Here is a 26,132-nt window from a genome sequence, read left to right on the forward strand (position 1 = left end):
AAAGTGGGGGTCTTCCGTTGACCGATGCATACTCAATTTGCTTTCCACTGTCAATTGCTCTACAGCACATCAATTTCCCAGGTGCTTTGGATCACTTGTCATTTCCCAATCGAGGAGGAATAAATGGAAAGATCTACTATCATACGTCAAAGAAGACTCAACCATCCAGGCCAAAGGTGTCTAAAGGTTGAATTACGGCAACTGGACCAAACTTTGATCATCTGTGATGCTTCGTTGCTTGGTGAAGTTGCTTGGATGAGCAACGGAACGCCTCAGATTAATAAAAGTTTGTCCCCACTTCCATCTCTCTTTCTTGGTTATGATGTATCTTAATATAGTCCACTTGTTTCTGCTCCCTGATATTTATGAAATTTTCATTTCCCCCCTCTTTCCTTTCTCTTAGCACAACGAGTAGAAGGATGCTAACAAATTTAACCTGCTGATGAAACCAATGACTAGCTCCATCCTACCTGAGGCTCAATGTCCAAGATGGCAATTTTGCCCTGCTGATGGATCTTGTGCAAAGTTTCAAATTTGGTGCCAAACATATAGCCCTGGTAACTTCCAAATTCCAAGAACTCGTTAGCAGAGATGTCTTTTGTCATGTCTTCTGTAGAGACAAAGTGATAGTTCTTCCCATCCTCTTCATTCTTCTTTTGGGGTCGAGTTGTATCTGTGAAAATCAATGCAGTGTAACAATATTGCACGAGGTGACTCACTATAAATGGTAAAGGTTTCCTTTGCACATATGTGCTAGCCGTTCCTGACTCTAGGGGGCAGTGCTCATCTCTGTTTCAAAGCCGAAGAGCCAGTGCTGTCTGAAGACATTTCCGTGGTCATGTGGTTGGCATGACTAAACGCCGAAGGTGCACAGAATGCTAGTTCCTGTTTTTCTACTTGCATTTTTACGTGCTTTCGAACTGTTAGGTTGGCAGAAGCTGGACAAGAAATGAGCTCACTCCGTTACAGAGCGCTAGGGATTCGAACCGCCAAACTGCCAACCTTTCTGATCGAATATATATATAATAAGCCCAATCAGGCTTTTGAGCGCATGCGCTAAAATAACCCCCCCCCCAAAAAAAAGCTCTCCCCAAAAATATTGCAACACAGCAGCAGCCATGAGGTGACCACACTCGCTGCCTCCTGCACCTCAAAAATAATAAGACTTCCCCAAAAATTAGGTTAAGTGCTTATTTCGGGGGTCAAAAGAAAAAAGGATCCTGTCTTATTTTTGGGAAAACACAGACAGATGGAAAGAGGCAATTTCTGAGCCAGGCTAATTCCCAAAGGAGGATGGAGAATTTAGAACAGGATTTTTCCAACATGGCAACTTTAAGACTTCAACTCCCAGAATTCAACTCCCAGCTGGGGAATTCTGAGAGTTGAAGTCCACACACCTTAAAGTTGCTAAGCTTGATACATGACCTAGTATCTCCTCCCAAAGAGACACATTGAGTAGTTTACATGTTGGCAGACATACATGGAACAGGATATCCGAACTTGTCCGGGTATTTGTTGAGCAGCGTGTTCTTAATGTGGCTTCGTCCAACACCACTTGCCCCTGATCCAAAAGAAGAAGAAAAAGGCGTCACAAAGAGTTATTTTTATCTGTTTTCCCCATCTCATATTGGCAGGAAGCTGATGTTAGTTTCAAGCAACTATACTCTCAAGTGAAAACTCTTAAGGGCTGAAATATCATCCACCTGGAGTTTCTGTGTAATTCCTATATTTTAATATACCAAATGCTAGCATGGGAGTGAATAAAAAAAGCATCTGGTTTTTTCTTATACTTAACTTGGTTATTTAAAACATTAGAACTGTAGGAATGCATTGATTTAACATTTGAAGAAGCAGAGTGAGGTGTGATTTCATTACCTATAAGCACCAAAGTTTTTCGCTTAAAAGCTGGCAGTTGGACCACCTCCTCGTAAGATACTACATCAAGCTGGTCAAAAACTAGAAGAAAAAACGAGAAAGAATTTAGACAAACTCCAGGAGACCATGAGTCCCACAAATATCCTACAGTTGTGTTATGGTGTGAGCTCTTTTAATGTTCTGGCGAAAATTTCAATCCGCGTGCAAATTTGCATGCTTTAATCAAACCATAATGTCTGTTGTTTTTTCTGCTGGAAAAATTGTGGCTGTGTGGATCGTCGACTTCTTTCCTGACTTGGATTAGCAAAGCAGGACTTTGCAACACGATGGAATTTTTGACACAGCTAGCCCACTAACCTAAGAATGAATGGGTTTGCTGCTTTAGGAATGGCCAACAGATTTAGAGTATACAAACAGTTAATTTTGAGTATATAAACAGTATATAAGCAGTTTCTGGCACCGTCCATTCAAAAAGCAACAGAAAACAGGATGTTGGAGACAAGACCCGGATGAACTAATTGTAAAAACAGGCCAACAAGAAGAAATGATGAGGTTCAGGAACATGCTGTGTTGTTTCCTTTCAGCTGTCTGTTTGCTCCGATTATAGAACTAGATTTGAAAATTGTCTTTCAAGGGATAATAGAGTTTTTGATGATGGCGCTGAGAAATGGAAAATAGATTGGACCACTACAACAATCCTAGGAACTTGGCAGGCAAAAGGAAGGATTAATTATTATTTTTGGTGGCTGGGGAATTCTGGGAATTGAAGTCCACCCTTCTTTTAAAAGTTTCAAGGTTGAGAAACAATGTCATAGAGGGCTAGTCTACTCTGGAAGAACTCCAGTACAGGTTCTTCACACAGTGGCATAGAGGCCAAGTCTATTCTGGAAGAACTCCAGTACAAGTTCTTCACACCATCTCAAGAGAAGTCCTTCACACAACCAATATGCAATCCTGGTGGAGCATATGGGGGTTATTGATCTTTTACTCAGTTCCATAGTTGGCCAAGGGCCACATGTGAGTGCCCCATTTTTCACTGTATGGACTTCCAATCTGCTGCCCCGGAGTCTTCTATGCCTCTACTTATTCCAACAGAAAGCATGCGAACAGAATTCCACTAACAGAGGCTCTTTGGAACAGGCTGCCAGAGAGTGACAACAGGTATACATGAAGATGTATACATGTACACAAACCAATGCTCCCCAAAAATGCTTCTGATGCTTTCCAAGTGTATAATCTCCCCCCCCCCCCCCCGCGCTATCCCAATCTCACAATGGCCTCTTGGTAAAACCAGTATATAACAGCTGCTCTACCCCGTCATCCAGCACAAGGGCTGGCTTCATACAAAGAGATTAAGTCGTTTGTGGTTAGCCTTGTTGTGCAAATCCCTCTCTTAACATCCTGAACTAGACTAGCAGGTTAAACTAGCACAAGTAGATTGGCTTGGCCCCAAAATATTGTGCAAGCAGAGCCACAAAGTACTTCACGAGAAGAGTGACCCATTCCTCTGCTCACAATAGAATTCCCTATGCCACCGGACTGGAAATGTTGGGCTTCGACAAACTGCAACTGCGCTGCCTGCACAGTACACAAAATTGTCTGCTACAACCTGTCAACAACTTCTTCAACTTCAACCTCAATAATACACAGGGAAACAATAGATACAAACTGAAGGTAAACCGCCTCCAAACTCAATTGCAGAAAATATGACTTCAGCGACAGAGTGGTCAACGCCTGGAATGCTCTACCTGTTGTTACATCTTCTAACCAGTGGTGGGTTGCTCCCAGTTCGGCCCGGTTCAGCCGAACTGGTAGTGACGGCAACGGGAGGCTCCGCCCACCTGCCCGAGCACAAGCCAACCGGTAGTAAACCGGTTAGCAACCCACCATTGCCTCTAACCCTCACAGCTTCAACCTTAAACTGTCTACTGTGGCCCTCACCCCATTCCTAAGAGGTCCATAAAGGGGGTGTGCATAAGCAGACCAGTGTGCCTTCCGTCCCTGTCCCACTGTCCCCATTTATTTGCACTCATTTCTTTCATTTATATCCATGTTTATTATTGATACCTGCTATCTTGTACATGTTTGACAAACTAATAAATGCAAATGCGAAGTGCATTAGGGCCTGGTGTTGAGCAGGTCTCATCAGAAGACTGAAAGTTGGTGACTTACTTGAGCTGTGCTTTGCCAAGTACTTGTCTTTGCATTTTTTCTTTTTTCCAAAGGGAATGCAGCTCTGGCCTTCGGACTGATTCTCTTGGGTTGTGCTGGCAACACGCCTGCAGGAAGGATTCAGTGACAGCAGTCAACTTCCGGAAGGGCCCTTTTTTGCCCTCCCAGACCTTCTGCACAGGCCCTGTACTTACTCGTTATGATTAATGGGCCACGTGGAGAGTGGTGGGGTGGATGGAGCCAGCCAGTCCTTCCAACAACTGGCTCAACGAACCAGATGCAGAATTAGCATTCAGTTTGCCCCAACTTGTCCGAACTGGCTGAATCCCACCCCGGCTTGAAGGCATAATAAATAATAAACAAGCAAGGAGGACCTACCATTCTTGGAGCTCCAGAGAGGGAATAAGCCCGGCCGAGCCATTGGAAGAACCTTCTATCCGGCCTTGCCACCAATTGCTATCATCTTTATTGATAATCTCGATTACGTCTCCGGTTTGGAATTTCAAACCCGCTTCTTTGCAAGGGATGAGGTTGTCCTTCTGCGGGTCATAGTTAAATTGGGCTCGGACGAACATCTGTTTGGGAGGGGAGCAATCAAGAAAGCTCAGTTGGCCCGTCAACTTCCTTTTGATCTCATCAATAGCGTTTAATTTGAATAGAAAAGGCAAAGGTTATACAAATTCCAATTATGAAGGCAGGGAGAGTCCCTCGTGACAACCACGGTGTTTCCTTCTAAGGTTTGTGAAGGTCCAGAAGATGATGATCTACATTTAGATGCAAACCAAACTCTGATCTGGCTGGCTGGTTGGGGAATTCTGAACGTTGAAGTCCACACAAATTAAAGCTTCCAAGGTTGAGAAACATGGTCTTAGAAGCAATAAGGAGAATCTGATCTATTCTGGAAAAACTCCAGTATAGGTTCTTCATACCATCTCAAGAGAAGTCCTTCCTACCTTCCTTTCCTTCCTTCCCTCCCCTCCTTGCCTGCAGGTCTTCCTTCCCTTCCCTTCTCTTTCTTCCTCCCTCCCTCCCTTGCCTGCCTGCCTTCCTTCCTTCCTTTTCTGCTTTCCTGCCTGCTTGACTGCTTTCCTGGCCTTCTTTCTCCCTCATTCCCTTCCTCATTAACTTCCTTCCTTCCTTCCTCCTTCCTTCCTTCCTTCCTTCCCTTCCCTTCCCTTCCTTTCCCTTCCTTCCTTCTTTTTTTCCTTCCTTCCTTCCTTCCCTTCCCTTCCCTTCCTTTCCCTTCCTTCCTTCCTTTTTTCCTTCCTTTTTTCCTTCCTTCCTTCCTTCCTTGCCTGCCTCCCTTCCTGTCTGTCTGTCTGTCTGTCTTCCTTCCCTTCCTTCCTTCCTTTCTCCCTCCCTCCCTTCCTCCCTTCCCTTTCCTTCTTGCCTGCCTGCCTGTCTTTCTTCCTTCCTTCCCCTCCCTCACACCTTCTCTCCCTCCCTCAACCAGTTTCATTCACCTGAGCCTATGTATTTCCATGCATCTTTGTCTTATCTGTTTCTACCACTTGTTCTGCAGGACAATTAACCCATTCCAGATAGCTAGGAGGAAATGACCAACAACCTCTAACTATGTTTCAGAGACAGCAATATTTCTTACTCTTAACAACTGCACAACATGCAATGATGTGTGACAATTTCCTCTTTTCCTTCTCCAACTGGCTTTCTTTCTTTCTTTTTTCTTTTCGTATTTTGCACTGCCCTATAGACTGTAAACCTAATAATAATATCTGTTCTTCTTGTTGTCGCTCTCTGGTCACCTTACCGGTCGAAAAAAGCAGGTTAGAAATACTATAAATAAACAGACGAAAATAAAACCAGCATTGCAGTTATTTCTGCAAGAAAGACGACTCCGTGACATGAGCTGTCTCTAGATCACACACAGGTAGCCAAAGCTTCCCGGGGATCCATTTTTATTGGCTTTGCAGCAGTCAAAAGTTGGAAGAGATCCACTAGGAGGAAGGGGGAAAATAAAAGGGGAGAGAAATGGAATCTGTAGTTTGAGAGTTCTGGGGGAAAATGCATTAAACAGCACGGATCAATTCTGCAGTGGTTGCTGAGGAGGGCATATCCAGCATGGTGAATCTGGTTTATTTCCAAGAATAGGAAAGAGATGCCACTTAAAATAGCTTTTCCTCACAAGAATCTGCAGCCCAACAATGTGATGTAATTTAAAGGGCGGGGGGGAAATCCACACAACAGTTTCTCAATGGGGCTCCAGCAAAGATTTCAAGATGCCAGCTCTCTCTTGTTCGCAAGTGAAACCCCTAGAGAATTATTCCCTTCTGCAGAGGTTCATTGAACTTTAATCAGCCTTTTTATCCTGCTGCTTTCTTTTTTTTTCTCTTTTAAATAATTAATCTGTGTGGATTACTTGCTTCCTGGGCATGCTACAGGACTCTGAACTTTGCTTGGCTTGGCTTTAAGGAAGGGACAAGCTACGGTACTTCAGAACGGACAAACAAAAGTTGCAGTCCAAGAATTTGAGGGCTTCTGTTTCTCCCAAGTTCTTTTCACATTGTGCTGCTGGACCTCCATCCTGTAAGACCTAAAGCAGTAATACCGTAGTAAAGGTAAAGATTCCCCTCGCACATCTGTGCTAGTCGTTCCCGACTCTGGGGGTGGGTGGGTGCTCATCTCTGTTTCAAAGCCGAAGAGCCAGCGCTGTCCGAAGACATCTCTGTGGTTATGTGACCGGCATAACTAAACACCGAAGGCACACAGAACGCTGTTCCCTTCCCACCAAAGTTGGTTTCTACTTGCATTTCTACATGCTTTCAAACTGCTAGGCTGACAGAAGCTGAGACAAGTAACAGGAGCTCACTCCGTTAGACAGCACTAGGGATTCGAACCGCTGAACTGCCGGACCTTTGTGATCAACAAGCTCAGCGTCTTAGCCACTGAGCCACCACCTCCCTGAAAACAGCAATACACATATGTAAAAAATAAAAAATGAAAGGGAAAAAAAACAGCAGGGAAGAGAGAAGGCATTTCCCAGTCCCTACACCAGGGATTTTGGCCAACTTTCAGATCCCAGAATTCCCCAGCCAGCATCCTCTTTGTGAAGAGACAAGAGTAGAATTTGGCTAAGCAGATCAAGCAAAAGATACATCCGTGTTACGTACCGGGTGCAAAACCCATTCTGTTTTTTTAAAATCTGTTTTTTGGAAAGCAAAATCACGTCGTAGTAAAACTGCTAATTAAAAAGGTTCTACGCACCTGGAGTGGCAGAATGCGGTTCTGCTGGTTGGGAATAATCTTTAGGGTGACTGTTCCTTTAGTTTCTTTCTAGAGGATAAAAGGAAAGAGAGAGAAAACATCCTCTAGATCAGTGTTTCTCAAACTTGACAACTTGAAGATGTCCGGACTTCGACTCCCAGAATTCCCCAGCCAGCATTCGCTGGCTGGGGAATTCTGGGAGTCGAAGTCCAGACATCTTCAAGTTGCCAAGTTTGAGAAACACTGCTCTAGATTAAGAAATGGTTTCCAGACCAACCATGGAATCAATTTTCGAATGTTCCTTCTTCGGTCACCCAAAATGCAAACACAGATGAGACTTTAAGTCGCCTCTGAAATTCCACAGAAGCAATAGGGGATGCCAGGTGGAGGGCAGGGTCAAAGGCACTAGCAGTTTGGAATCTCTGTGCCCTCATAACAGGGCCAAGTCCACTCCTTTTTTAAAAAAAAAAAAAAGTCTGTTGACTCTTATCCAATTCTCCTTGACTGTTAGTAGATCAGATTCTTGTGCATAAATAGCATGAAATAAACTCGTAGTGATTTTGAACCCTATCCTGACTTCTTGAACCTGACTGTTGTGGCCCGCCAGTGGCCAGCGGATTCGGGCAGTGAGGAGATTGGGCAGGAACCTGGGCCAGTCCTGGAGTCTGAGGAAGGCTCTGATGAGGGCTCTGTGTCGAAGGCAGAGAGGGGGCCAGGGCCGTCTGACAGTTATCAGCTGCCTTTAGAGTCGGACATCAGTGGGGCAGAAGAACAGCTGGAGCCTGTTCCCGGTGTGCACATGCCAGGAGAAGGGAACAGCTAAGGAACAAGGGTCAGCTCGGCAGTAAAGGCACAGAGAGTGGCCCCTCCCAGAGGGAATAAAGAAGAGCAAAAGGGGAGGGGAGTTTTCAGGAGACAATTAGTTGAATTCATTAGGGTGAAGATCTCTTCCTGACTTCTTGCCAAGTATTGTCTGCCACAGCATGCCGTTTGGAAGGCCTGGCAGCTCTCTAAGCCTGATAAAGGTCTGTCGTTGTGAAATCACTTGAAAAACTGTTGGCTGGGACTTTGCTGGAGAGGAATTCACTTTAAAAACTAAATAAAAGAGGTTTTATCAGGACGAGGAGTCAGCTTCGTGCTTCTGGGAAGCCTAGGTCACAACACTTACAAAAGCATTTCAAAAGATATATATATTGTCCTGGCAGTCTGGGAAAAATGAACTTATGAGCTTAACCAGGCAGAGGATCTAATGTTCAAACCATACCTAGCAGTATTTCTCCTGAAAAACGTGCTGAATTTCAAAGCTCAAAGCTAGCTGACCCCAAAGGGAAATAAGAAGCAGGAAGGAAGTCTGGCTTACAAGCAGTGGTGGGTTGCAGGCGTACCGGAACCAGCCCAGAGCAGATACCGTTCCGGTTACGGTGGTCCGGAGGGCCTGCCCGCCCGAGCTCCTTACTGGAGTTTAAAGGCTTCTGCGCAGGCGCATGGAGCATACAGCTGGAGCATTACGGAGGCATCACGGAGATGCTTGAAAGCATGCGCGCATCCATGAGGACGCTGGAATGGGATTTGCAACCCACCACCGCTTACAAGTAACACCGAGCCTTGGAGTGGTTTGATGGTGTCAGACTTCCCATGATGAGTAAATTCAATTCTTATGGCTGAACATTACGTGTGAATTCTACCTAACCCCTTATGTGTGAATTCCATCGAATTTTCAAACTATAATTAAAAATCTTGGGTTGAGATGCTAAACCTTGATTCTCAAACTTACTGGAATTGTGGACCATTAAATAAATTCCAAGGCCACCACAGCATTTTTCATGTGCCTTCAAGAATATATTTTCTTTCAGTGCAGACGGTAAGAGTTGCATCTGGATATTCCTTCTCCTAGCCTCCTTTTTAAAATAGCATGTACCCCAAAAGATCCTGGTTTATGTCCCATGATTTCTTCTCCCCTACTTCTGGGAACTGTAGTCCCCCCCACCGATTTCTCTTCCCCAAGGAAAGCTTAGATCCATCCTGCCTTCCTTGGACCCCCAAACCTACCAAGATCTTCTGCAACTGGTCTACAGAATGGTTGGCCACACTCTTCCCATTGATCTCGAGAATCTCATCGCCCACGTGAAGGAAACCTGCCAAGGTAGGACACAAAGAATGGTGAAGCGTCAGAGCAGATTTGCCCGAAGGCCAAGAACAAGAGGGAACAACCTACAGCTTGAAAAATGGCACACTGCACCCGTCATAAATATGAATCAGTTGCCAAGTGCCTGAATTTTGATCACACGACCACGAGGATGGTCCTAAGGGTGGGGAAATGGTCATAAGTCACTTTTTTTCAGTGCTGTTGTGACTTCAGATGGTCACTAAGTGAACTATTGTAAGTCAAGGACTGCCTGTCTCTATTTTTCCAGCTCAGCTTCTACTTACCTTGCCTGTGAATCATGCCCCCATGGAGGATCCTGGCCACCATGCAGCTTTTCTTCTCGTTGAGCTTCAGAGTGATACCCTGGGAACGACAGGGAGTTCATAGGAATAGAAATTAGAACAGAACAGAATGCAGAATAGAATAGGGATTGGGATGGGAAGGGATGGAATAGAATAAGAATAGGAATAGAATGGAATAGGAATAGAAATGGAATCGAATCAAATAGGAATAGGAATGGAATCGAATAGAATAGAATAGGAATAGGAATGGAATAGAATAGGAATAGGAATAGAATTGGGAATGGGAATAGGAATAGAAATTAGAACAGAACAGAATGCAGAATAGAATAGGAATTGGGATGGGAAGGGATGGGATAGAATAGGAATGGAATGGAATAGAATAGAATAGGAATGGAATAGAATGGAATGGAATAGAATGGAATAGAATGGAATAAAATGGAATAGAATGGAATAGAATAGAATAGAATAGAATAGAATAGAATAGGAATAGAATTGGGAATGGGAATAGGAATAGAAATTATAACAGAACAGAATGCAGAATAGAATAGGAATTGAGATGGGAAGGGATAGGATGGAATAGGAATAGAATGGAATAGAATAGAATAGAATAGAATAGAATAGAACAGAATAGAATAGGAATGGAATTAGGAATAGGAATTAGGAATAGGAATAGGAATAGAAACAGAACTGTTGCCCTACAGGCGTTTCTCCCCAAAATGTACTGCAATATGTCAATGAAGACTCAATCATTATCATTAGATCAAGGCGGTGATTTTGGGGCAGCTGGAATGCCCCAAATTACATCTCAGCCCCTCTTTTCCCACCAGCTCACCATGGGCTCCTCCGTGATCTTCTCAAACTGGATTAAGCGTATCTTCCGCAACTCCTGTCCGTTGGCGTGAGTGAGGCTGCCGTTCTTGGCTGAGCCGTTGGTGTAAAGGTCCTCAGTTATTGCATTCATTGGGCAAGAGACCGTCTGCAGGAGCAAAAACAGAGGCTGGGTTTAGCAGAGATCCCAGGTAGAAGCTTCAGGTGAAGAAGGCTCTAAGGCAAGACTCTTCTTTCCAATTCCATCCTGGGACCCATGTTAAGACTATGAGCCACAGCTGTTAATTCCAGGAATGGAGGTAGTCCTTAACTTATGACCAGAGGTGGTATTCAGCAGATTCTGACCAGTTCTGGTGAACTGGTAACAGAACTTTTGAGTAGTTTGGAGAACCGGTAAATGCCACCTCTGACTGGCCCCGCCCCCATCTATTCTCTGCCTCCCGAGTCCCAGCTGATAGGGAGGGAATGGGGATTTTGCAGTATCCTTCCCCTGCCACGCCCGCCAAGCCACACCCACAGAACTGGTAGTAAAGATTTTTGAATCCCACCACTACTTATGACCCATAAGAAGGACTGGAAGGACCAGCATTCATTGCTGAGCAAGGTGTTTGTTAAGTGAGTCAGGCCTGATTGTATGTTTTTGGCCCAGGTTGTTAAGTGAAATAGTGCAGTTGTTACATGAATCTTGTGGTCATGAAGCAAATTCAGCTTCCCTCACTTTGTTTGTCTGAAGCCAGCTGGGAAGGTTGCAAATGGTAACTACTGTACATGATGCTGCAATTCTTGTAAATCTATCAATCTATCTATCATCTATCTATCTATCTATCTATCTATCATCTATCTATCTATCTATCTATCTATCTATCTATCTATCTATCATCTATCATTTATCTATCTATCTATCTATCATCTATCTATCTATCTATCTATCATCTATCTATCTATCTATCTATCTATCTATCATCTATCTATCATCTATTTATCTATCTTTCATTCATTCATTCCTTCCTTCCTCCCTCCCTCCCTTCCTTAATGTGGAACCAAATAAAAGCTCAGAATGTTTATTTTTAAATCTTAGAATTCCTCCCTCTCTCTCTCTCTCTCTCTCTCTCTCTCTCCCCTTTTTAATGCAGAACCAAATAAAAGTTCAGAATGATTTTTTTAAATTTTAGAATTCCTTCCTTCCTTCCTTCCTTCCTTCCTTCCTTCCTTCCTTCCTTCCTTCCTTCCTTCCTTCCTTCCTTCCTTCCTTCCTTCCTTCCTTCCTTTCACCAGGAGAAGAAACTTATTTCAGCCATGGTAGGGGCTCCTGCTTGTGCAGGGGATTGGACTAGAAGACCTCCAAAGTCCCTTCCAACACTGTTATTCTGTTAAATTCGATCTGGCTAAATTCTCAGAAATGGTTTTGTTTACTAAATACCGGTAATCATAATGTATATACCACCTGACTTTCAACAGCTGGGCGATTTCCAGTCATTTGCTTTACGTTTCCTCTTCCTTTCTTGTCCGAAGTTTTAATGTTATCTACCTTTATAATCTTCTTAATGATCATGTGGTTTATCGGTACGAAAGGTTAATCTGATATGAATATATTTTTTTAAAACTTTACTGGAAGGACTTGTTTGCTATCGCTATTATTTATTTTATTTAATGAAGGGCAACAATATGTGAAACAAAACAAAGATGATTAAGATAAGTTTAGCTTAGGTATGTTCCTGATGCTCGAAATAGCACACACAATTGGGACCGGGTCGCTGAACTGGCAGGGACCGCGGCTGGCCACACCCAAGCCAGTTCCCCACTCATTGCTGCCGTTGCTGACTTGGTTTTTAATCATTTTTTCATGTTCTGTGCATGCGGAGAACAATTTACACTTAACTGCGCTCACACACGCAATCAACCGGCAGCAACGCCGGCGGCAACCCGTCCTATTCATTTAGTGACCCGTCAAAGTTACAACGGTACTGAAAAAAATGACTCATGACCATTTTTTATGTGATCCAAAATCGGATGCTTGGCCACCGACTCATATTTATGACAGTTGCAGAGTCCCGGGGTCACAAGACCACCTTTTGCGACCTTCTGACAAGCAAAGTCATTGGGGAAGCCCAATTCACTTAACAACCGAGTTACTAATTTAACAACGGCAGGGATTCACTTAACAACCGTGGCAAGAAAAGGTGGGAAACGAGGCAAAACTCACGGCACTGTTTCACTTAGTGACATAAATCGTAACTCGAGGAGTACCTGCATTGCTGGGTCCCCAGGTCACAAAACCTATATACTAAAGTAATACCGTCTTTGGACTGGGTGCCCAAAATTGTTGCTGTGCCCTGTGTGAAGTCATTTGCAGTCCAACTGGCGAGCGTTCTAATTGTGTGATATTCTTGGCTAAAAACAGATGCGCCGCTTTCATCAAAGAAAGCTCAAATTGTCACTTGGCGTTCGGCGTATCGGCAGACAGAGAGACTCAATTCTATGCCATCAGCACAGCTGCCAAAGCAGGCCAATTTAATTATGCCTCTCTTGTACTGTAAGCTGTTTGGTTTCCAGGCTGAGCGCAGAGCATTTAGGGAAGCTGGTATTTTGGTTTCTTCTTGGTCATAGCATATTTTTGCAACCGTCTCGGTTGCAAAAGAGAGAGAGAGAGAGAACTGTGAGCAAATTGCAAAGAGAACGAGGCCTCACACCTGCCCTATTCAGCGAACCGTGGAACAGAAAGATACTGCAAATTGTTTAGCAACCATATGCGCCTCGATATCGAAAAGATTTAAAGAGCTGAGGGGTTAGTGGCAGAGAGACGAGATCCGGTCTGTGCATGATCCAACATGGTTTTTCTAATGTTGGATTCCAATCACTATGAATGTCGTTTGCAGAGACCAAAAAGGCCTTTTTTAAACAAAAACAGAGAGGGGAAAAGTTTAAGGGCAGCCAAGACATCTCTAGGAGATTGGTGCGTCCCCTTAGCATGATCAAAAATGATGTGGTTGATCTGACTGCAGCTGGGTTGGTGCAATCCACACTCTGCCTGTTTTAGGTGTGTTGCATGCCAATTGCATAATAATCCCTTTTCATGCCTATTTGAAACCATCTGGAGATAAGACAATTGATCTTTCATCTATCTTTCCTTTCCCTATGATTAAGATAAAGGTAAAGGTTTCCCTCACACATATGCGCTAGTCGTTCCCGACTCTAGGGGTCGGTGCTCATCTCTGTTTCGAAGCCGAAGAGCAAGCGCTGTCCAAAAACGTCTCTGTGATCATGTGGCCGGCATGAATCAATGCTGAAGGCGCATGGAACGCTGTTACCTTCCCACCAAAGGTGGTTCTTATTTTTTTCTATTTGCATTTTTGCATGCTTTCAAACTGCCAAGTTGACAGAAGCTAGGACAAATAACAGGAGCTCAGTTCGTTACACGGTGCTAGGGATTCGAGCCGCCGACCTTTCTGATTGACAACGAATCCCTATGCTTAGTTGGTTACTAGCACAATCACATACACACAAACAATCCCAAAACACCCTCCGAATTCTGATCCTTCCATATATATATACATTAACTCTTCTCCAGGAAAAGCGAAAAACTGAAACGATAACACTGCTTGCTTAAAATGAAGAAATAACAGATACAGAAGGGATAGTTATTCCCCAAGAGGTGGTTGGCCAAGGGTCCGAAAGCTTCCTTTTCACCCAAGGTCGCCCTTAGCTGATTTTTTTTTTAAAAATGAGAATGACTGAGATAGAATGAGATCTGAGCCACAAGAACTGGACAATGGGGCAGTCATTCAGATGGGAAATGTATTAGATTCCTGAAATCCAGAACTTATTAGTGGCGGCGGTCGGAAACAGCAAAGCCGAGATTGCAAGAAGAGGGGAGATCAAGATAAAGAAACGTAACTCCTTTATGTTGCAATACTTTATTGGTTCAACGTTCGTCTTCTCCTCGTCTTCTCCAGCCAAGACATTGACATCAACCCTGGCCTGGGTTTAAAGTGCCTGTCAGGAAAGCTGATTCAGCTCAACCTCATCCCTTATCTCATCTCCTTTCCTTGACGTAGCCGTCGACAAAGCTGCAGCCCAGATCTCTAACTCAGCAAAAGATTTCCCAGGAACATGACACATTCTGTCTACTAGCTCAAAGGTTAAATCAGGATGGTCCCATTTTATCCCAAGCGGTTATTCCCCAACCTTCGCTTGAAACAAGAGAAGAAAAACAACCTCCTCACCCAAGTAAGAGGAATCACCGGGGAAGACCTGGGAGCCCCTCATATTTGGATATTGTAGCCCACCAGAAATACTAGGACAAAAGAAATGGTGGGTTTTCAGATGGAACTCCCAGCTCTCCATGCTTAGCCATGCTTTTTAGAGCCTGGAAGCTATGGAGTTCGGTAGCATCTAGTAATCTATATGTCCCCTACTTTTTTTGAGTACAAGGCTCAAAATCCCAGCAATAGCTGGCTCCAGGTATCCTCACAGCATCTATTCGCTTAGAATCTTAGAATAACAGAGTTGGAAGGGATCTTGGAGGTCTTCTAATCCAAACCCCTGCTTAAGAAGGAAACCCTACACCACTTCAGACAAATGGTTATCTAATCTCCTATTAAAAATTTCCAGTGTTGGAGCATTCACAACTTCTGGAGGCAAGCTGTTCCACTGGTTAATTGTTCTAACTGTCAGGAAATTTCTCCTTAATTCTAAGTTGCTTCTCTCCTTGATTAATTTCCACCCCTTGCTTCTTGTCCTGCCTTCAGGTGCTTTGGAGAATAGCTTGACTCCTTCTTCTTTGTGGCAACCCCTGAGATATTGTAAGACTGCTATCATGTCTCCCCTAATCCTTCTTTTCATTAAACTAGACATACCCAGTTCCTGCAACCGTTCTTCATGTTTTAGCCTCCAGTCCCCTAATCCTCTTTGTTCTCTGCACCCATCCAGAAGCCACCCAATGTTCTGAATATCTCAAAATGCCCTCGTGAGGCCAATGCAGCCCTGGAGTCTGAAGACTTGTGGAAACCTACAGCGTTCAGCCGTTTTTTGGATTTAGTAGTTGGCTCCAGGCAAGACAACACCTAGGTCAGTGCGTGCGCAAACCCATTGGGGAGGGCGCGAGAGGGCAGGTGGTCAAAGAAATTAACGATGGTGATGATATCAGCAAGTTTTCTGGAGCTGGCCTGGAAATACTGGCCATCAACACGCTTGAGCAAGAAGATGATAAAGATATCCAATCTAAAACAGACTGCTGGATTCGTGTGTGCCTTGACGGCAGTGAAAATCATCAGCATACAAGACTAGGGGATGTGGTGGCTCAGAGGCTAAGGTGCTGAGCTTGTTGATCAGAAAGGTTGGCACTTTGGTGGTTCGAACCCCTAGTGCTGCGTAATGGGGTGAGTTCCCGTTACTTCTGCCAACCTAGCAGTTCGAAAGAATATTAAAATGCAAGTAGAAAAATAGGAACCACCTTTGGTGAGAAGGTAACAGCGTTCTGTGTGCCTTCGGGGTTTAGTCATGCCGGCCACATGACCATGGAGACGTCTTCGGACAGCGCTGGCTCTTCGGCTTTGAAACGGAGATGAGCACCGCCCCCTAGAGTCGGGAACAACTAGCACATATCTGCTAGGGCAGGAGTGTCCAAACTTGGGAACTTTAAGACTTGTGGACTTCAACTCCCAGAATTCCCCAGCCAGCAGTCCACAAGTCTTAAAGTTCCCAAGTTTGGACACCCCTGTGCTAGGGGAAGCTTTACCTTACAAGACTAGTGGGGGTGATGTGGTTATACAGCCAGTTTTCCACCGTGGGAACAGGCTGCTAGACTAGATGGGCCAGGGTCCAACCCAGAAAGGGACTGTTTATGTTCTTATGGGCTTCCCACTCCAGAATTCTCAAGTAACACAACTCAACTAAAGCATCCTGGGGTTTGTGATCCCAGTAGGTCTACATGTTACCAAATCTTTAGCTTCCTGATTTTGAAATTCTGAGCGCTCAGCTTCTCATTCTTACTTTCGGTATCACAAAGGCTTGACGTTCAGCCTCGGAGAGACAGATTTCTAGAAAGTTCATGACCTCAAATGGGTTTGCAATGCTAGCAATGCAGAACTTAAGAAATGTGTGTGTTTGCAGACTGAGACTCTGTCGCTCTTAGTGTCTGGAATAACCCTTGCTCAACATCACAACTAGGGTAAAAATACTATTTAGATTAAATCTCCCTTCTCCAAATCGGCTGCAGCGGAAAGAAGATAACGTTGAAATTCGTCAGTGAACTCCACTAGCCTTTGGCTGACCCAAATCTTCATAGGATCCTTCAAGATTGGTAGAATTCATGCAAGATAACAAACCCATGTTAACAAAATATGCAGTGTCCAAATGAATAAACCATGAGACTAAACGCCAAAGGCGCACGGAACGGTGTTACCTTCCTACCAAATTCCTATTTTTCTACTTGCATTTTTTTACAATACTTTCAAACTGCTAGGTTGGCAGAAGCTGGGAAAAGTTGCCAGAAGCTGGGACAAGCTCACTCCATTATACGGTGCTAGGGATTCGAACCGCCGAACTGCCAACCTTTCGGATCGACAAGCTCAGCGTCTTAGCCACTGAGCCACTGCGTCCCTAGAATTGGGTATGCTCAGTCTAATGAAAAGAAGGATTGGGGGAGACATGATAGCAGTTTTCCAATATTTGAGGGGCTTCCACAAAGACAAGGAGGGGGGTGGTCAAACTATTTTTCAAAGCACCAAAAGGCAAGAGGAGAGACAATGGTTGTAAATTAACCGAGGAGAGAAGCAACCTAGAACAAAGGAGAAATTTCCTAACGGTGAGAGCAATCAACCAATGGAATAACTTGCCTTCAGAAGCTGTGTGTGTTCCATCACTGGAGGCTTTCAAAAAGAGACTGGGCCACCCAATGGCATAGCAGGAGGTTGGACTAGAAGACCTCCAAGGTTCCTTCCAACTCTATTGTTCTATGTTCTATTTCACAGAGAATGTCTTGGGGGGAAAAAAAGAATGCGATTGATATTGATTTAAAAAAACAACCATCACCCAAGGTAACTCTGAATTTGGGATTCCTCAGGAAAGAGAATCCTTGCACCTCGTAGCTCCTCTGCCTGGACATGTCTTCGTGTCCAGGAACTGAATGTCACTGTGTGGCAATATGGCAAAATGCCCTCTCTGATTGCTAAGGTAGGATGCAGCATGGCCCTGTACGATGCCAAAGTTCTCCTTGCACACAATGTTTTTCTGGCAGGGTGAGAAAAAAAAAAACCCCACCATCAAGCCAGAAGCAACACTGAATTTAGTAGCTTCAAGGAAGAAAACCTGGCTTGAAAACAGACTGGGAGATAGACTTGGTCATCTTCCCAGATGTGCAGCATGTACCTTCTTGCCCATGTGGAGAGTGGATGCTGGGGATTGCATTCCCAGCACCATGTAAAGGTACCTTAAAGCTGTTAAAAGGAAGAGCTTTGGAAAATAAAAACAATCTTTTTTCCCCATGCACAAGTACCCACGCAACCCACCTATACCCCCCACAAGAGGTCCAGTGTCCAATGCAGAGTGGCGTGTTAATAGGTTCAAATATTAACAAGACCATTCACTTCCAAGTCATTAGTTCCTTTTAAAAGCCATCCTCTGCATCTGTAGGTCATGCGGAAATATATTTTACCGCAGCCATCCATAATCTGGTGCTCTCTTAGTGTAGAGAAGTACGGTTCCCATCATCCCCAGCCACCCACCTTCTCCAAAAATGCGCGTTGGGAAATTTTTGGTGAAGGTTTTCTGCTGCTTGACAGTGTTTGGAAATGAACAGAGAGCACACTTGATGTACTTATGTCAAAGGAGATTTCCATTTTATAGGGCATTACATTAATTTTACAGGCGGTATCAAACTGTGTGAGAAGAAAGTATATTCACAGCGGGAAATATCTAAAAAGCAGAACTGGATTCAGGGTGGGGGGAAAAAGTTAGCGGACTTCAGCAGTTATACTTTGAAACCTTTTAGCCCAAAGCAATGTCAATATTTTACCATAACATTTGCAAACCATTAAAGAGATGATAATCAATAACAAACAACTATGCACTTCCTTTTAAGTTACTGAAGAGCGTGACACAAAAGGAAAATAAACCAAGAGTTGTAACAACATCTATAACAAGACATTCTTCCTAAGTTTACTCTAAGTTTAGTTTCAGAGTTTGGGCTTCTCTTTGGTATATTATAAGGGACACGGTGGCTCAGTAGCTAAGACACTGAGCTTGTCGATCAGTAAGGTTGGCAGTTGGGTGGTTCAAATCCCTCATGCTGGGAACGATGGAGGGCAAAAGAAGAAGGGGACGGCAGAGAATGAGGTGGCTGGATGGAGTCACTGAAGCAGTCGGCGTGAGCTTAAATGGACTCCGGAGGATGGCAGAGGACAGGAAGGCCTGGAGGAATGTTGTCCATGAGGTCGCGATGAGTCGGACATGACTTCGCAACTAACAACAACATCTCAGCTGCTGTATCCAGATCTGGGCACCATATTTTAAGAAGGATCCAGACAACCATGAAAAGCCGTAAAGAGAATTATTAAGAGGGACTGGAAACTAGCTGTAAGAGTAATTGAACAGTGGAAATAAATCATAGAGGAGTGACTCAGTTTGCTGATTAGGTTTCAGCAGAGGCTGAATAGCCAGCTTGTCTCTGTTGTCTGCTTCAATCTGTGCCAAATAGGGAATTGATAGATGTCAAGGACCCATCAGATTCTGATTCCATAATCCAATCAACGGCCTTTCAAAACTTGCAAACATTCAGCGATACAGGATCACGCGCCACAGTGATATCACCACTTAAAGGTAGCATCCCACCCACAATCTGACAAGCACTGAATTGAGCAGTGAGCTAATCTCAGGTCTTTGGCTAATAGATGCCAGGAAATTCTCAAGACCCTGAAAAAGCCCAGGACAAGCTTCAAAGGAAAACTGCAAAACACCAAGTCTTCCCCACCCCACCCCAGTTTCCAAGTCATGTGAAGGAAGATCAAAGCTATTGGGTGGCTTGAATTCAAAGAAACAAAAATTGGAATTGCCCAAAGCCAACGGTAGATATCTCAACATGTTCTTCTCTACTGCAGATGATTTTAGCTGCATATCTCCACTATGGACTGAACAGGAGATGCAGCAGAAGAAGTGATTGGGGGTCACTAGGCCTGGATGGGAGAAAGCATGCTCAGGTATAATCGTTGGGTCCTTGTTGCCCTCTGAGCTTGCTGGGTTTTCTTGCAGACGTTTCATTTCCAAACTAGGTAACATCATCAGCACAGCACCAAAGACCCTACCGTTTAATCCTCAAATGGAAAGATTCTATCAGTTTCAGATGTAATCCAAACAAGACTGAGTAGCTATTAATTCAACAGGCAATTAATGCCAGAATTATACCAACTTTATGCCAGTTCTGACTCTTTGGCAGTGGTGAAATTCACATTTTTTTTGCTATCGGTTCTGTGGGTGTGGCTTGGTGGGCGTGGCAGGAGAAAGATACTGCAAATTCCCCACTCCCGGGGGATGATATTGCAAAAATCTCCATTCCCACCCCACTCTGGGGCCAGCCTGAGTTGATATTGGCCGGTTCTCCGAACTACTCAAAATTTCCGCTACCGTTTCTCCAGAACCTGTCCGAACCTGCTGAATTCCACCCCTGCTTTTTGGGCTTCTCTTGAAGGGCAACCTCACAATCTGGAAGGTTACCTAGACTCACAGAAGATCAAGAAGAGTCCATGGCCAGGAAGAACTTCACCCTGCTTCAGCCTTTCCTGGAACAGGAAGGAGTGACTATGGTTACATTTACTGTTGTCGCCTCTTGAATGGGTTACTATAATCCACTCTACAGTGGGGGATAACAGATAACAGAAGAACAGAGTTGGAAGGGATCTTGGAGGTCTTCTAGTCCAACCCTAGTCAAACCAAGCAGGAGACCCTGTATAATTTCGGACAGGTCTCTTCTTGAAAATCACCAGTGACACAGCATCCACAACTTCTGAAGTCAATCCATTCCACTGATTGTTACAATATATTATATCAACAAATATTTACAATGAGGAGGTCTCTATCTAATAATCAAATCGACCAAACATTGTGTGTGTGTGTGTGTGTGTGTGTGTGTGTGTATGTGTGTATATATGTATGTATTTGTGTTACAACCCCTGGTATGCCCAAATATGGGAGGGAGCTCACTACTCCCCCTTTCTGTCATTTGGCTCATCACTGAGGACCATCCAGGCAGAAAACCATATTTTTATTTTTAATGTCTCCCTTTATTTATTTATCAGCACAAAAACTACACACACACACACACACACATACACACACACACACATTTTTATATATAATAAAAAAATCAGTCAATAGGTTAATCCAAATATTACACTAGCCTTCAAATCCCTCTGTTAACTACCTGTTATTGTATTTAACATTTAGAAAGTGTGTGTGTGTGTGTGTGTGTGTGTGTGTGTGTGTTGTTGTTCTTCTTCTTCATCCCTAGACAATGTCCTTTACCTAGAAAATCTTAGGAGGAAAAGAATAAGCATATTTCCAAAATAAGAACTGGGCCACAGCTGCCCATCTTTTTTTTTTTTAAAGCTTGTGAAGTCATATAACCTCTTTCCATTTCACCCTTGCTTTTCTTTTTTTAAAGCCTTTTTTCTTCCCTCTGTTATTTATCATAACTACTCCATCCCCATTATTATTATTATTATTATCCCTTTTTTAAAAAAAAATATGTTTCTATTTTAGGGGAAACAAGGAGAAAGATATCCTTTTTAAAAAAAAAAAATTAAGTGCAATCCAAAGATGCCCAAAGCAGCGAGTGAGGTAGAAAAACAGTTTAGCTCAAATTAATCTATTTCCACATTCCTTTTCTTGGCAGCTGAATCAGCATCGGCTTAGCCGCTTCCAGTTCAAACCAGATGAAACTTTGCAGCAAAACCAAGAATCGGTTTCCTCGTTGGCAGGCACCCGATCTCTCTCTCTCTCTCTCTCTCTGACACACACCACACTCTGCCCAAGCAACGGGGCCAATCAGAAGAATGGCTGGCTTCAATTCTTATCTCTTTTCTACCTATAATCCTCCTGCTTCTTATGCAATCCAGAGTGGCAGCCAGGAGAAAACAATTGGAATTCTCTTCTCTACCTGATCTCTCCCTCCCTCCCTCTCTTCTCTCTCTTTCTCTCTCTCCCCTTTTCTTTCTCTCTCCCTTCATCTCCTTCTCCATCCCTCCCTCCCTCTCTCTTTCTCTCTCTCTTTCCCTCTCTCTTCCTCCTCCTACTCCCTCCCACTCTTCTCTCTCTTTATCTCCCTCCATCCCTCTCCTTTCCTCTCTTTCTCTCGCTCTTTTCCTCCTCCCTCCATCTCTCTTCCACCCTTACTATTTCTTCCTCCCTCCCTCCCTTTCCTCTCTCTCTCTCTTCCTCCTCCCTCCCCCCTCTCTCCCACTCTCTCTGTTCCTCCCTCTCCTTTCCTCTCTTTCTCTCTCTCTCTTCCTCCCTTACTATTTCTTTCCCTCCCTCTCTCCCTCTTTCTTTCCCTCTCTCCCTCCCTCCCCCTCCCTCTCTCTCTCCCTCCCTCCCCCTTCCTCTCTCTCTCTCTCTCTCCCTCTCTCTTTCTCTTTCTCCTCCCTCTCTCTTTTTCAATTCAGTTCTGTCCGATTCTTGGAAGCTGCCCAGACAAGTCTCTGCTGTTTTCTAGGCCAGGTTTTTCAGAAGTGTTTTGCCAGTTGTTTCCTTCCAAAGCCTGAAGAAGGAGGTTAGCCCAAGATTACACACCTGACTTGGTGCCCAAGGCAGAATTAGAACTCATGGTCTCCTGGTTTCAACCCTGATGCCTTAACCACTGCAGCCAACCTGGTTCCAACCCATCTGATCTCTACCCTTCCTTTAAAGGCATTTCCCCTGGTTGTCCCAAACACAACAGAAGAATACAATACAATACAATAGCAGAGTTAGAAGGGACCTTGGAGGTCTTCTAGTCCAACCCCCTGCCTAGGGAGGAAACCCTATACTGTTTCAGACAGATGGCTATCCAACATCTTCTTAAAAACTTCCAGTGTTGGAGCATTCACAACTTCTGGAGGCAACTTCTGTTCCACTGATTAATTGTTCTCACTGTCAGGAAATTTCTCCTTAGTTCTAAGTTGCTTCTCTCCTTGATTAGTTTCCACCCATTGCTTCTTGTTCTACCCTCAGGTGCCTTGGAGAATAGCTCTTCTTTGTGGAGGGAGTCAAACTATTCTCCAAGGCACCTGAGTGTCCCATACGAGCCACATTTGGGGACAGCCTTCATCTCGGTCAAGGCCACTATTTCTCAGTCTTGGCTACCTTAAGATGTTCAACTCGCAACACAGGTCGTCCTTGACTTACAACAGTTCATTTAGTGGCCAAAGTTACAGTGGCATTGAAAAAAGTGACTTAGGACCGTTTTCCCACACTTACGACCATTGCAGCATCCCCATGGTCACATGATCAAAATCCAGACGCCGGTCCACTGACTCATATATATGACGGCTGCAGTGTCCCGGGGGGGGGGGTCATGTGATTTCCCTTTTGCAACCTCCTAGCAAGCACAGTCACAGGGGAATCCCAATGCATTTAGTAACGGAATAACTGCAGTGATCCCCTTAACAACGATGGCAAAAAGGGGGCGTAAAATGGAGGAAAAAAGTCACTTATGGCAAAAGGTCTCCCTTAACAACGGAAAACCTGGGCTCCATTGTGGCCGTAAGTCGGGGAATACCTGTGTGGCTGGCTCAGGGATTCTGCGGGTTGAAGTCCACACATCTTAAAAGTTGCCAAGGTTGAAGAAACACTGATTAGGATATAAGGAGAGCAATCCCCCCCCCCTGAAGGAACATTGAGTGCAATCAAAATGAAAAGAAGCAAAAGTAACTGGTATATGTAGTTGAATTAAACATTCTCTTTTCTTCTGAAAGTTTTCTTTTCTTGGATCTAACCATGGTTGGCTTACCGGGGGTTGAAAAGCTCAAGAAATCACGTCCCAGCGGGCGTTGCATATTGGCGGTTGTGACGTATATTTTGAGCAAGAGGGAGCCGCAGCAGAGGGATGAAAGAGCCACATGTGGCTCCAGAGCCGTGGGTTGCTGTCCCCTGGCGCAGCCCATTTTCTACAATTGTTTAAGCCCAGCAAAAGGTAAAGGCACAGGAAACAGCAGTGTGTGCAAACCCAGGCCAGGGGTTACGAAGTGCCTCATTCATTTCCACTGTGAGGTTGCATGCGCTACAGTAGGCTGGCTGTTTTCACATCTCCTGTCCTTCATGATAATCTTTGCATGGGGTGAGGGGGGTGTCAGACCATAAAAGAAGGCCAAAGGTCAAGAGAACCCTGTTTGTGGAAGGTTTGATGTCAGAGAGGGTTCAGGAGGTGGAACATCGTCACTGTCTACCTGTCTGGCTACAACATAAAGTCTGCATTCTGCTCATAAACACCCTATTTTTGCAGGGCTCACCTTTCCCACAGAATGCAAGTCCTTCGAAGTCTATCCAGATTTCGACTTTTTGGAGAAGTTGCGGGGGGGGAACTTTCCTCCCACCCACTTTCAATCGGACGTAGCAAACCAGATCACCTTCCCTCCTCCCCCCAAACCTGGGGTGGTCCCAGTAACTGGCTGGAAAAAGACATCTGGCCAGAGGTTCAGTCTGCCTAAGATCTCTTCACCCAATAGGTCCCTTCGTTTGATTTTGGTGTCTTGCTGCTTAGCAAGGAGCTTTCTGGGTAGCCTCATAAAATAAATAACAGAGTTTGGAAGGGACCTTGTCCAGACAGAACAATTGGGGCAGTGGGGAAATTCACATGTTTTTTAAAACTACCAGTTCTGTGGGCGTGGCTTGGTGGGGCGTGGCAGTGGAAGGATACTGCAAAATCCCTATTCCCTCCCCACTCCTGGGAGGGGGGGGGAAGGAGATTGCAAAATCTTCATTCTCTCCCCACTCTAGGGGAAGGATACTGCAAAATTCTCATTTCCCTCCCCACTCCTGGGGAGAAGGATATTGCAAAATCCCCATTCGCTCCCCACTTCAGGGGAAGGATACTGCAAAATCCCCATTCCTACTCCACTCTGAGGCCAGCCAGAGGTGGCATTTGCCGGTTCTCCAAACTATGCGAAATTTCCGCTACCGGTTCTCCAGAACCTGTCAGAACATGCTGAATTTCACCCCTGCATTGAGGGTGGAAACTGGAAAATGATGGTCATCTCCCCCAAATAATACCACCCTTTCCTATGAAAGTTGATGATCCCAAGTAAAGTTTTTGGGCTGCAAGCAGCATTTCCCCCCCCCCTTGGAATTTCGTGGCAGAGATTTCCACCAGATGTTGAATCATGTTGTGGTTGAGAAAGAAAATGTACTCATGGATGGTCAAGTCAACTAATTCCACAGCCTATTTTAGGCTTCACCAACATCTATTTGGAAATGCCAAATTATTACCACAGCTCAAGCCCCATCTCTGGGCCAAGTCTCCAATACCATACAATTATCCAAGAAGCGCAATCCGAGGTTCAGAGCCTGTAAACTCTCTCCTCCTACCGGGTTCACCCATTCACACACACCCAAATGCATTTTCCCGCCGCCCCCAAACCCAGGAAAAGGCAGAGAAGCGGTTGACTCCAGAGCCAGCTAGTCAATTTTGGCTGAAGATGAAGAAACCTCCAGTCGAGCTGATCTCCCGGAGAAGGTTGGCCAGGGACGAAGGATCGGTGGGGTAGGTCCCCCCAGCCCAGCCGGGGGAATCTCCCTCCAGACATTTCCTCCAGAGGTGGGGGCTTGTTTTTCACTCCCGCGAATCCGTTGCTGACTTCCGCACCACGCGTCATGCTCCATCTAGGCTGGCTTGAAGCGCCTTGCCCGAGAGGAGGTCCCCAAACGGACAACCTACCCGCTGGCCGACCCAAGGAGACCCTGGAGAACTCAACCCAACCCAACTCAACCCAACTCAACTCAACCCAACCCAACCGGGCCTTGCTTGGCGAGAAGCAGTCTCCCTCCGCCCTTACCCAAGACGAACCCCGGTGCGTTCGGCTGCCCCTCGCCCCCCCACCTGCCGGAGACGCCCCCTCCCCTCTCACCTCGACCCTGGGCTTGCTCTGCAGCAGGTGCTCCAGGTAGAGGTCCGAGAGCGCCGACCTCATGCTGCCGCTGTCCCCGCTCCGCTCGGATTTCAGCGTCATGGTGCGGCGGGGGTTAGAGGCGATCTTCTCCGGCGCTCCTCTGCGCGCTTCAGCCGGCCGAGGCGAAAGGACCGAGCAGCCGTCAGGCGTCGGGAAGGGAACCGAGGAAGGAGGGCTTGGAGAGCTGGGCCCGCCCGCTCAGCCGCCGGGAGGGGCCAAAAGGGAGGGTTCCCCCCCCCCCCGCCAGCCCGCCCGGCTCCTTTCGCGATTCAGTTCAGCCCGGGGCATGGGGCAGAGGCGCAACCGCGCAACCATCAGAGGCTGGGCCCCACCCGGGGGTCCCTCTTGCCTCTGTGACTCCTGGCCCCCTTCCCCACCCGAATGCAGGCCTTGCTTGCAAAGCAGAGGGGAGCTCCCGCGCGAAGTGGGGGTGCCAGGCCGCAGGAATAGGGG

The 26,132-nt window shown here is 45.3% G+C and overlaps 1 protein-coding gene across 1 annotated transcript in view; it reads right to left on the reverse strand.

The window, feature by feature from the left end:
• The window catches only part of MPP1 (MAGUK p55 scaffold protein 1), a 28,824-nt gene extending 2,992 nt beyond the window's left edge, over positions 1–25,832 (reverse strand). The window contains exons 1-10 of the mRNA XM_081964128.1: positions 25,638–25,832; positions 10,550–10,693; positions 9,700–9,778; positions 9,319–9,404; positions 7,270–7,338; positions 4,426–4,622; positions 4,048–4,154; positions 1,876–1,956; positions 1,481–1,561; positions 471–673 (exon numbers count right to left, since the gene is read on the reverse strand). Coding sequence (XP_081820254.1) covers positions 471–673; positions 1,481–1,561; positions 1,876–1,956; positions 4,048–4,154; positions 4,426–4,622; positions 7,270–7,338; positions 9,319–9,404; positions 9,700–9,778; positions 10,550–10,693; positions 25,638–25,739 — 1,149 coding nt within the window. The 5' untranslated portion in view covers positions 25,740–25,832. The remainder of the gene's footprint in view (positions 1–470; positions 674–1,480; positions 1,562–1,875; positions 1,957–4,047; positions 4,155–4,425; positions 4,623–7,269; positions 7,339–9,318; positions 9,405–9,699; positions 9,779–10,549; positions 10,694–25,637) is intronic.
• Between the last annotated feature and the right edge of the window lie 300 nt (positions 25,833–26,132).

Source organism: Natrix helvetica (assembly GCF_964273705.1).
Source record: "Natrix helvetica genome assembly, chromosome: 11".
Lineage (NCBI taxonomy): Eukaryota > Metazoa > Chordata > Lepidosauria > Squamata > Natricidae > Natrix > Natrix helvetica.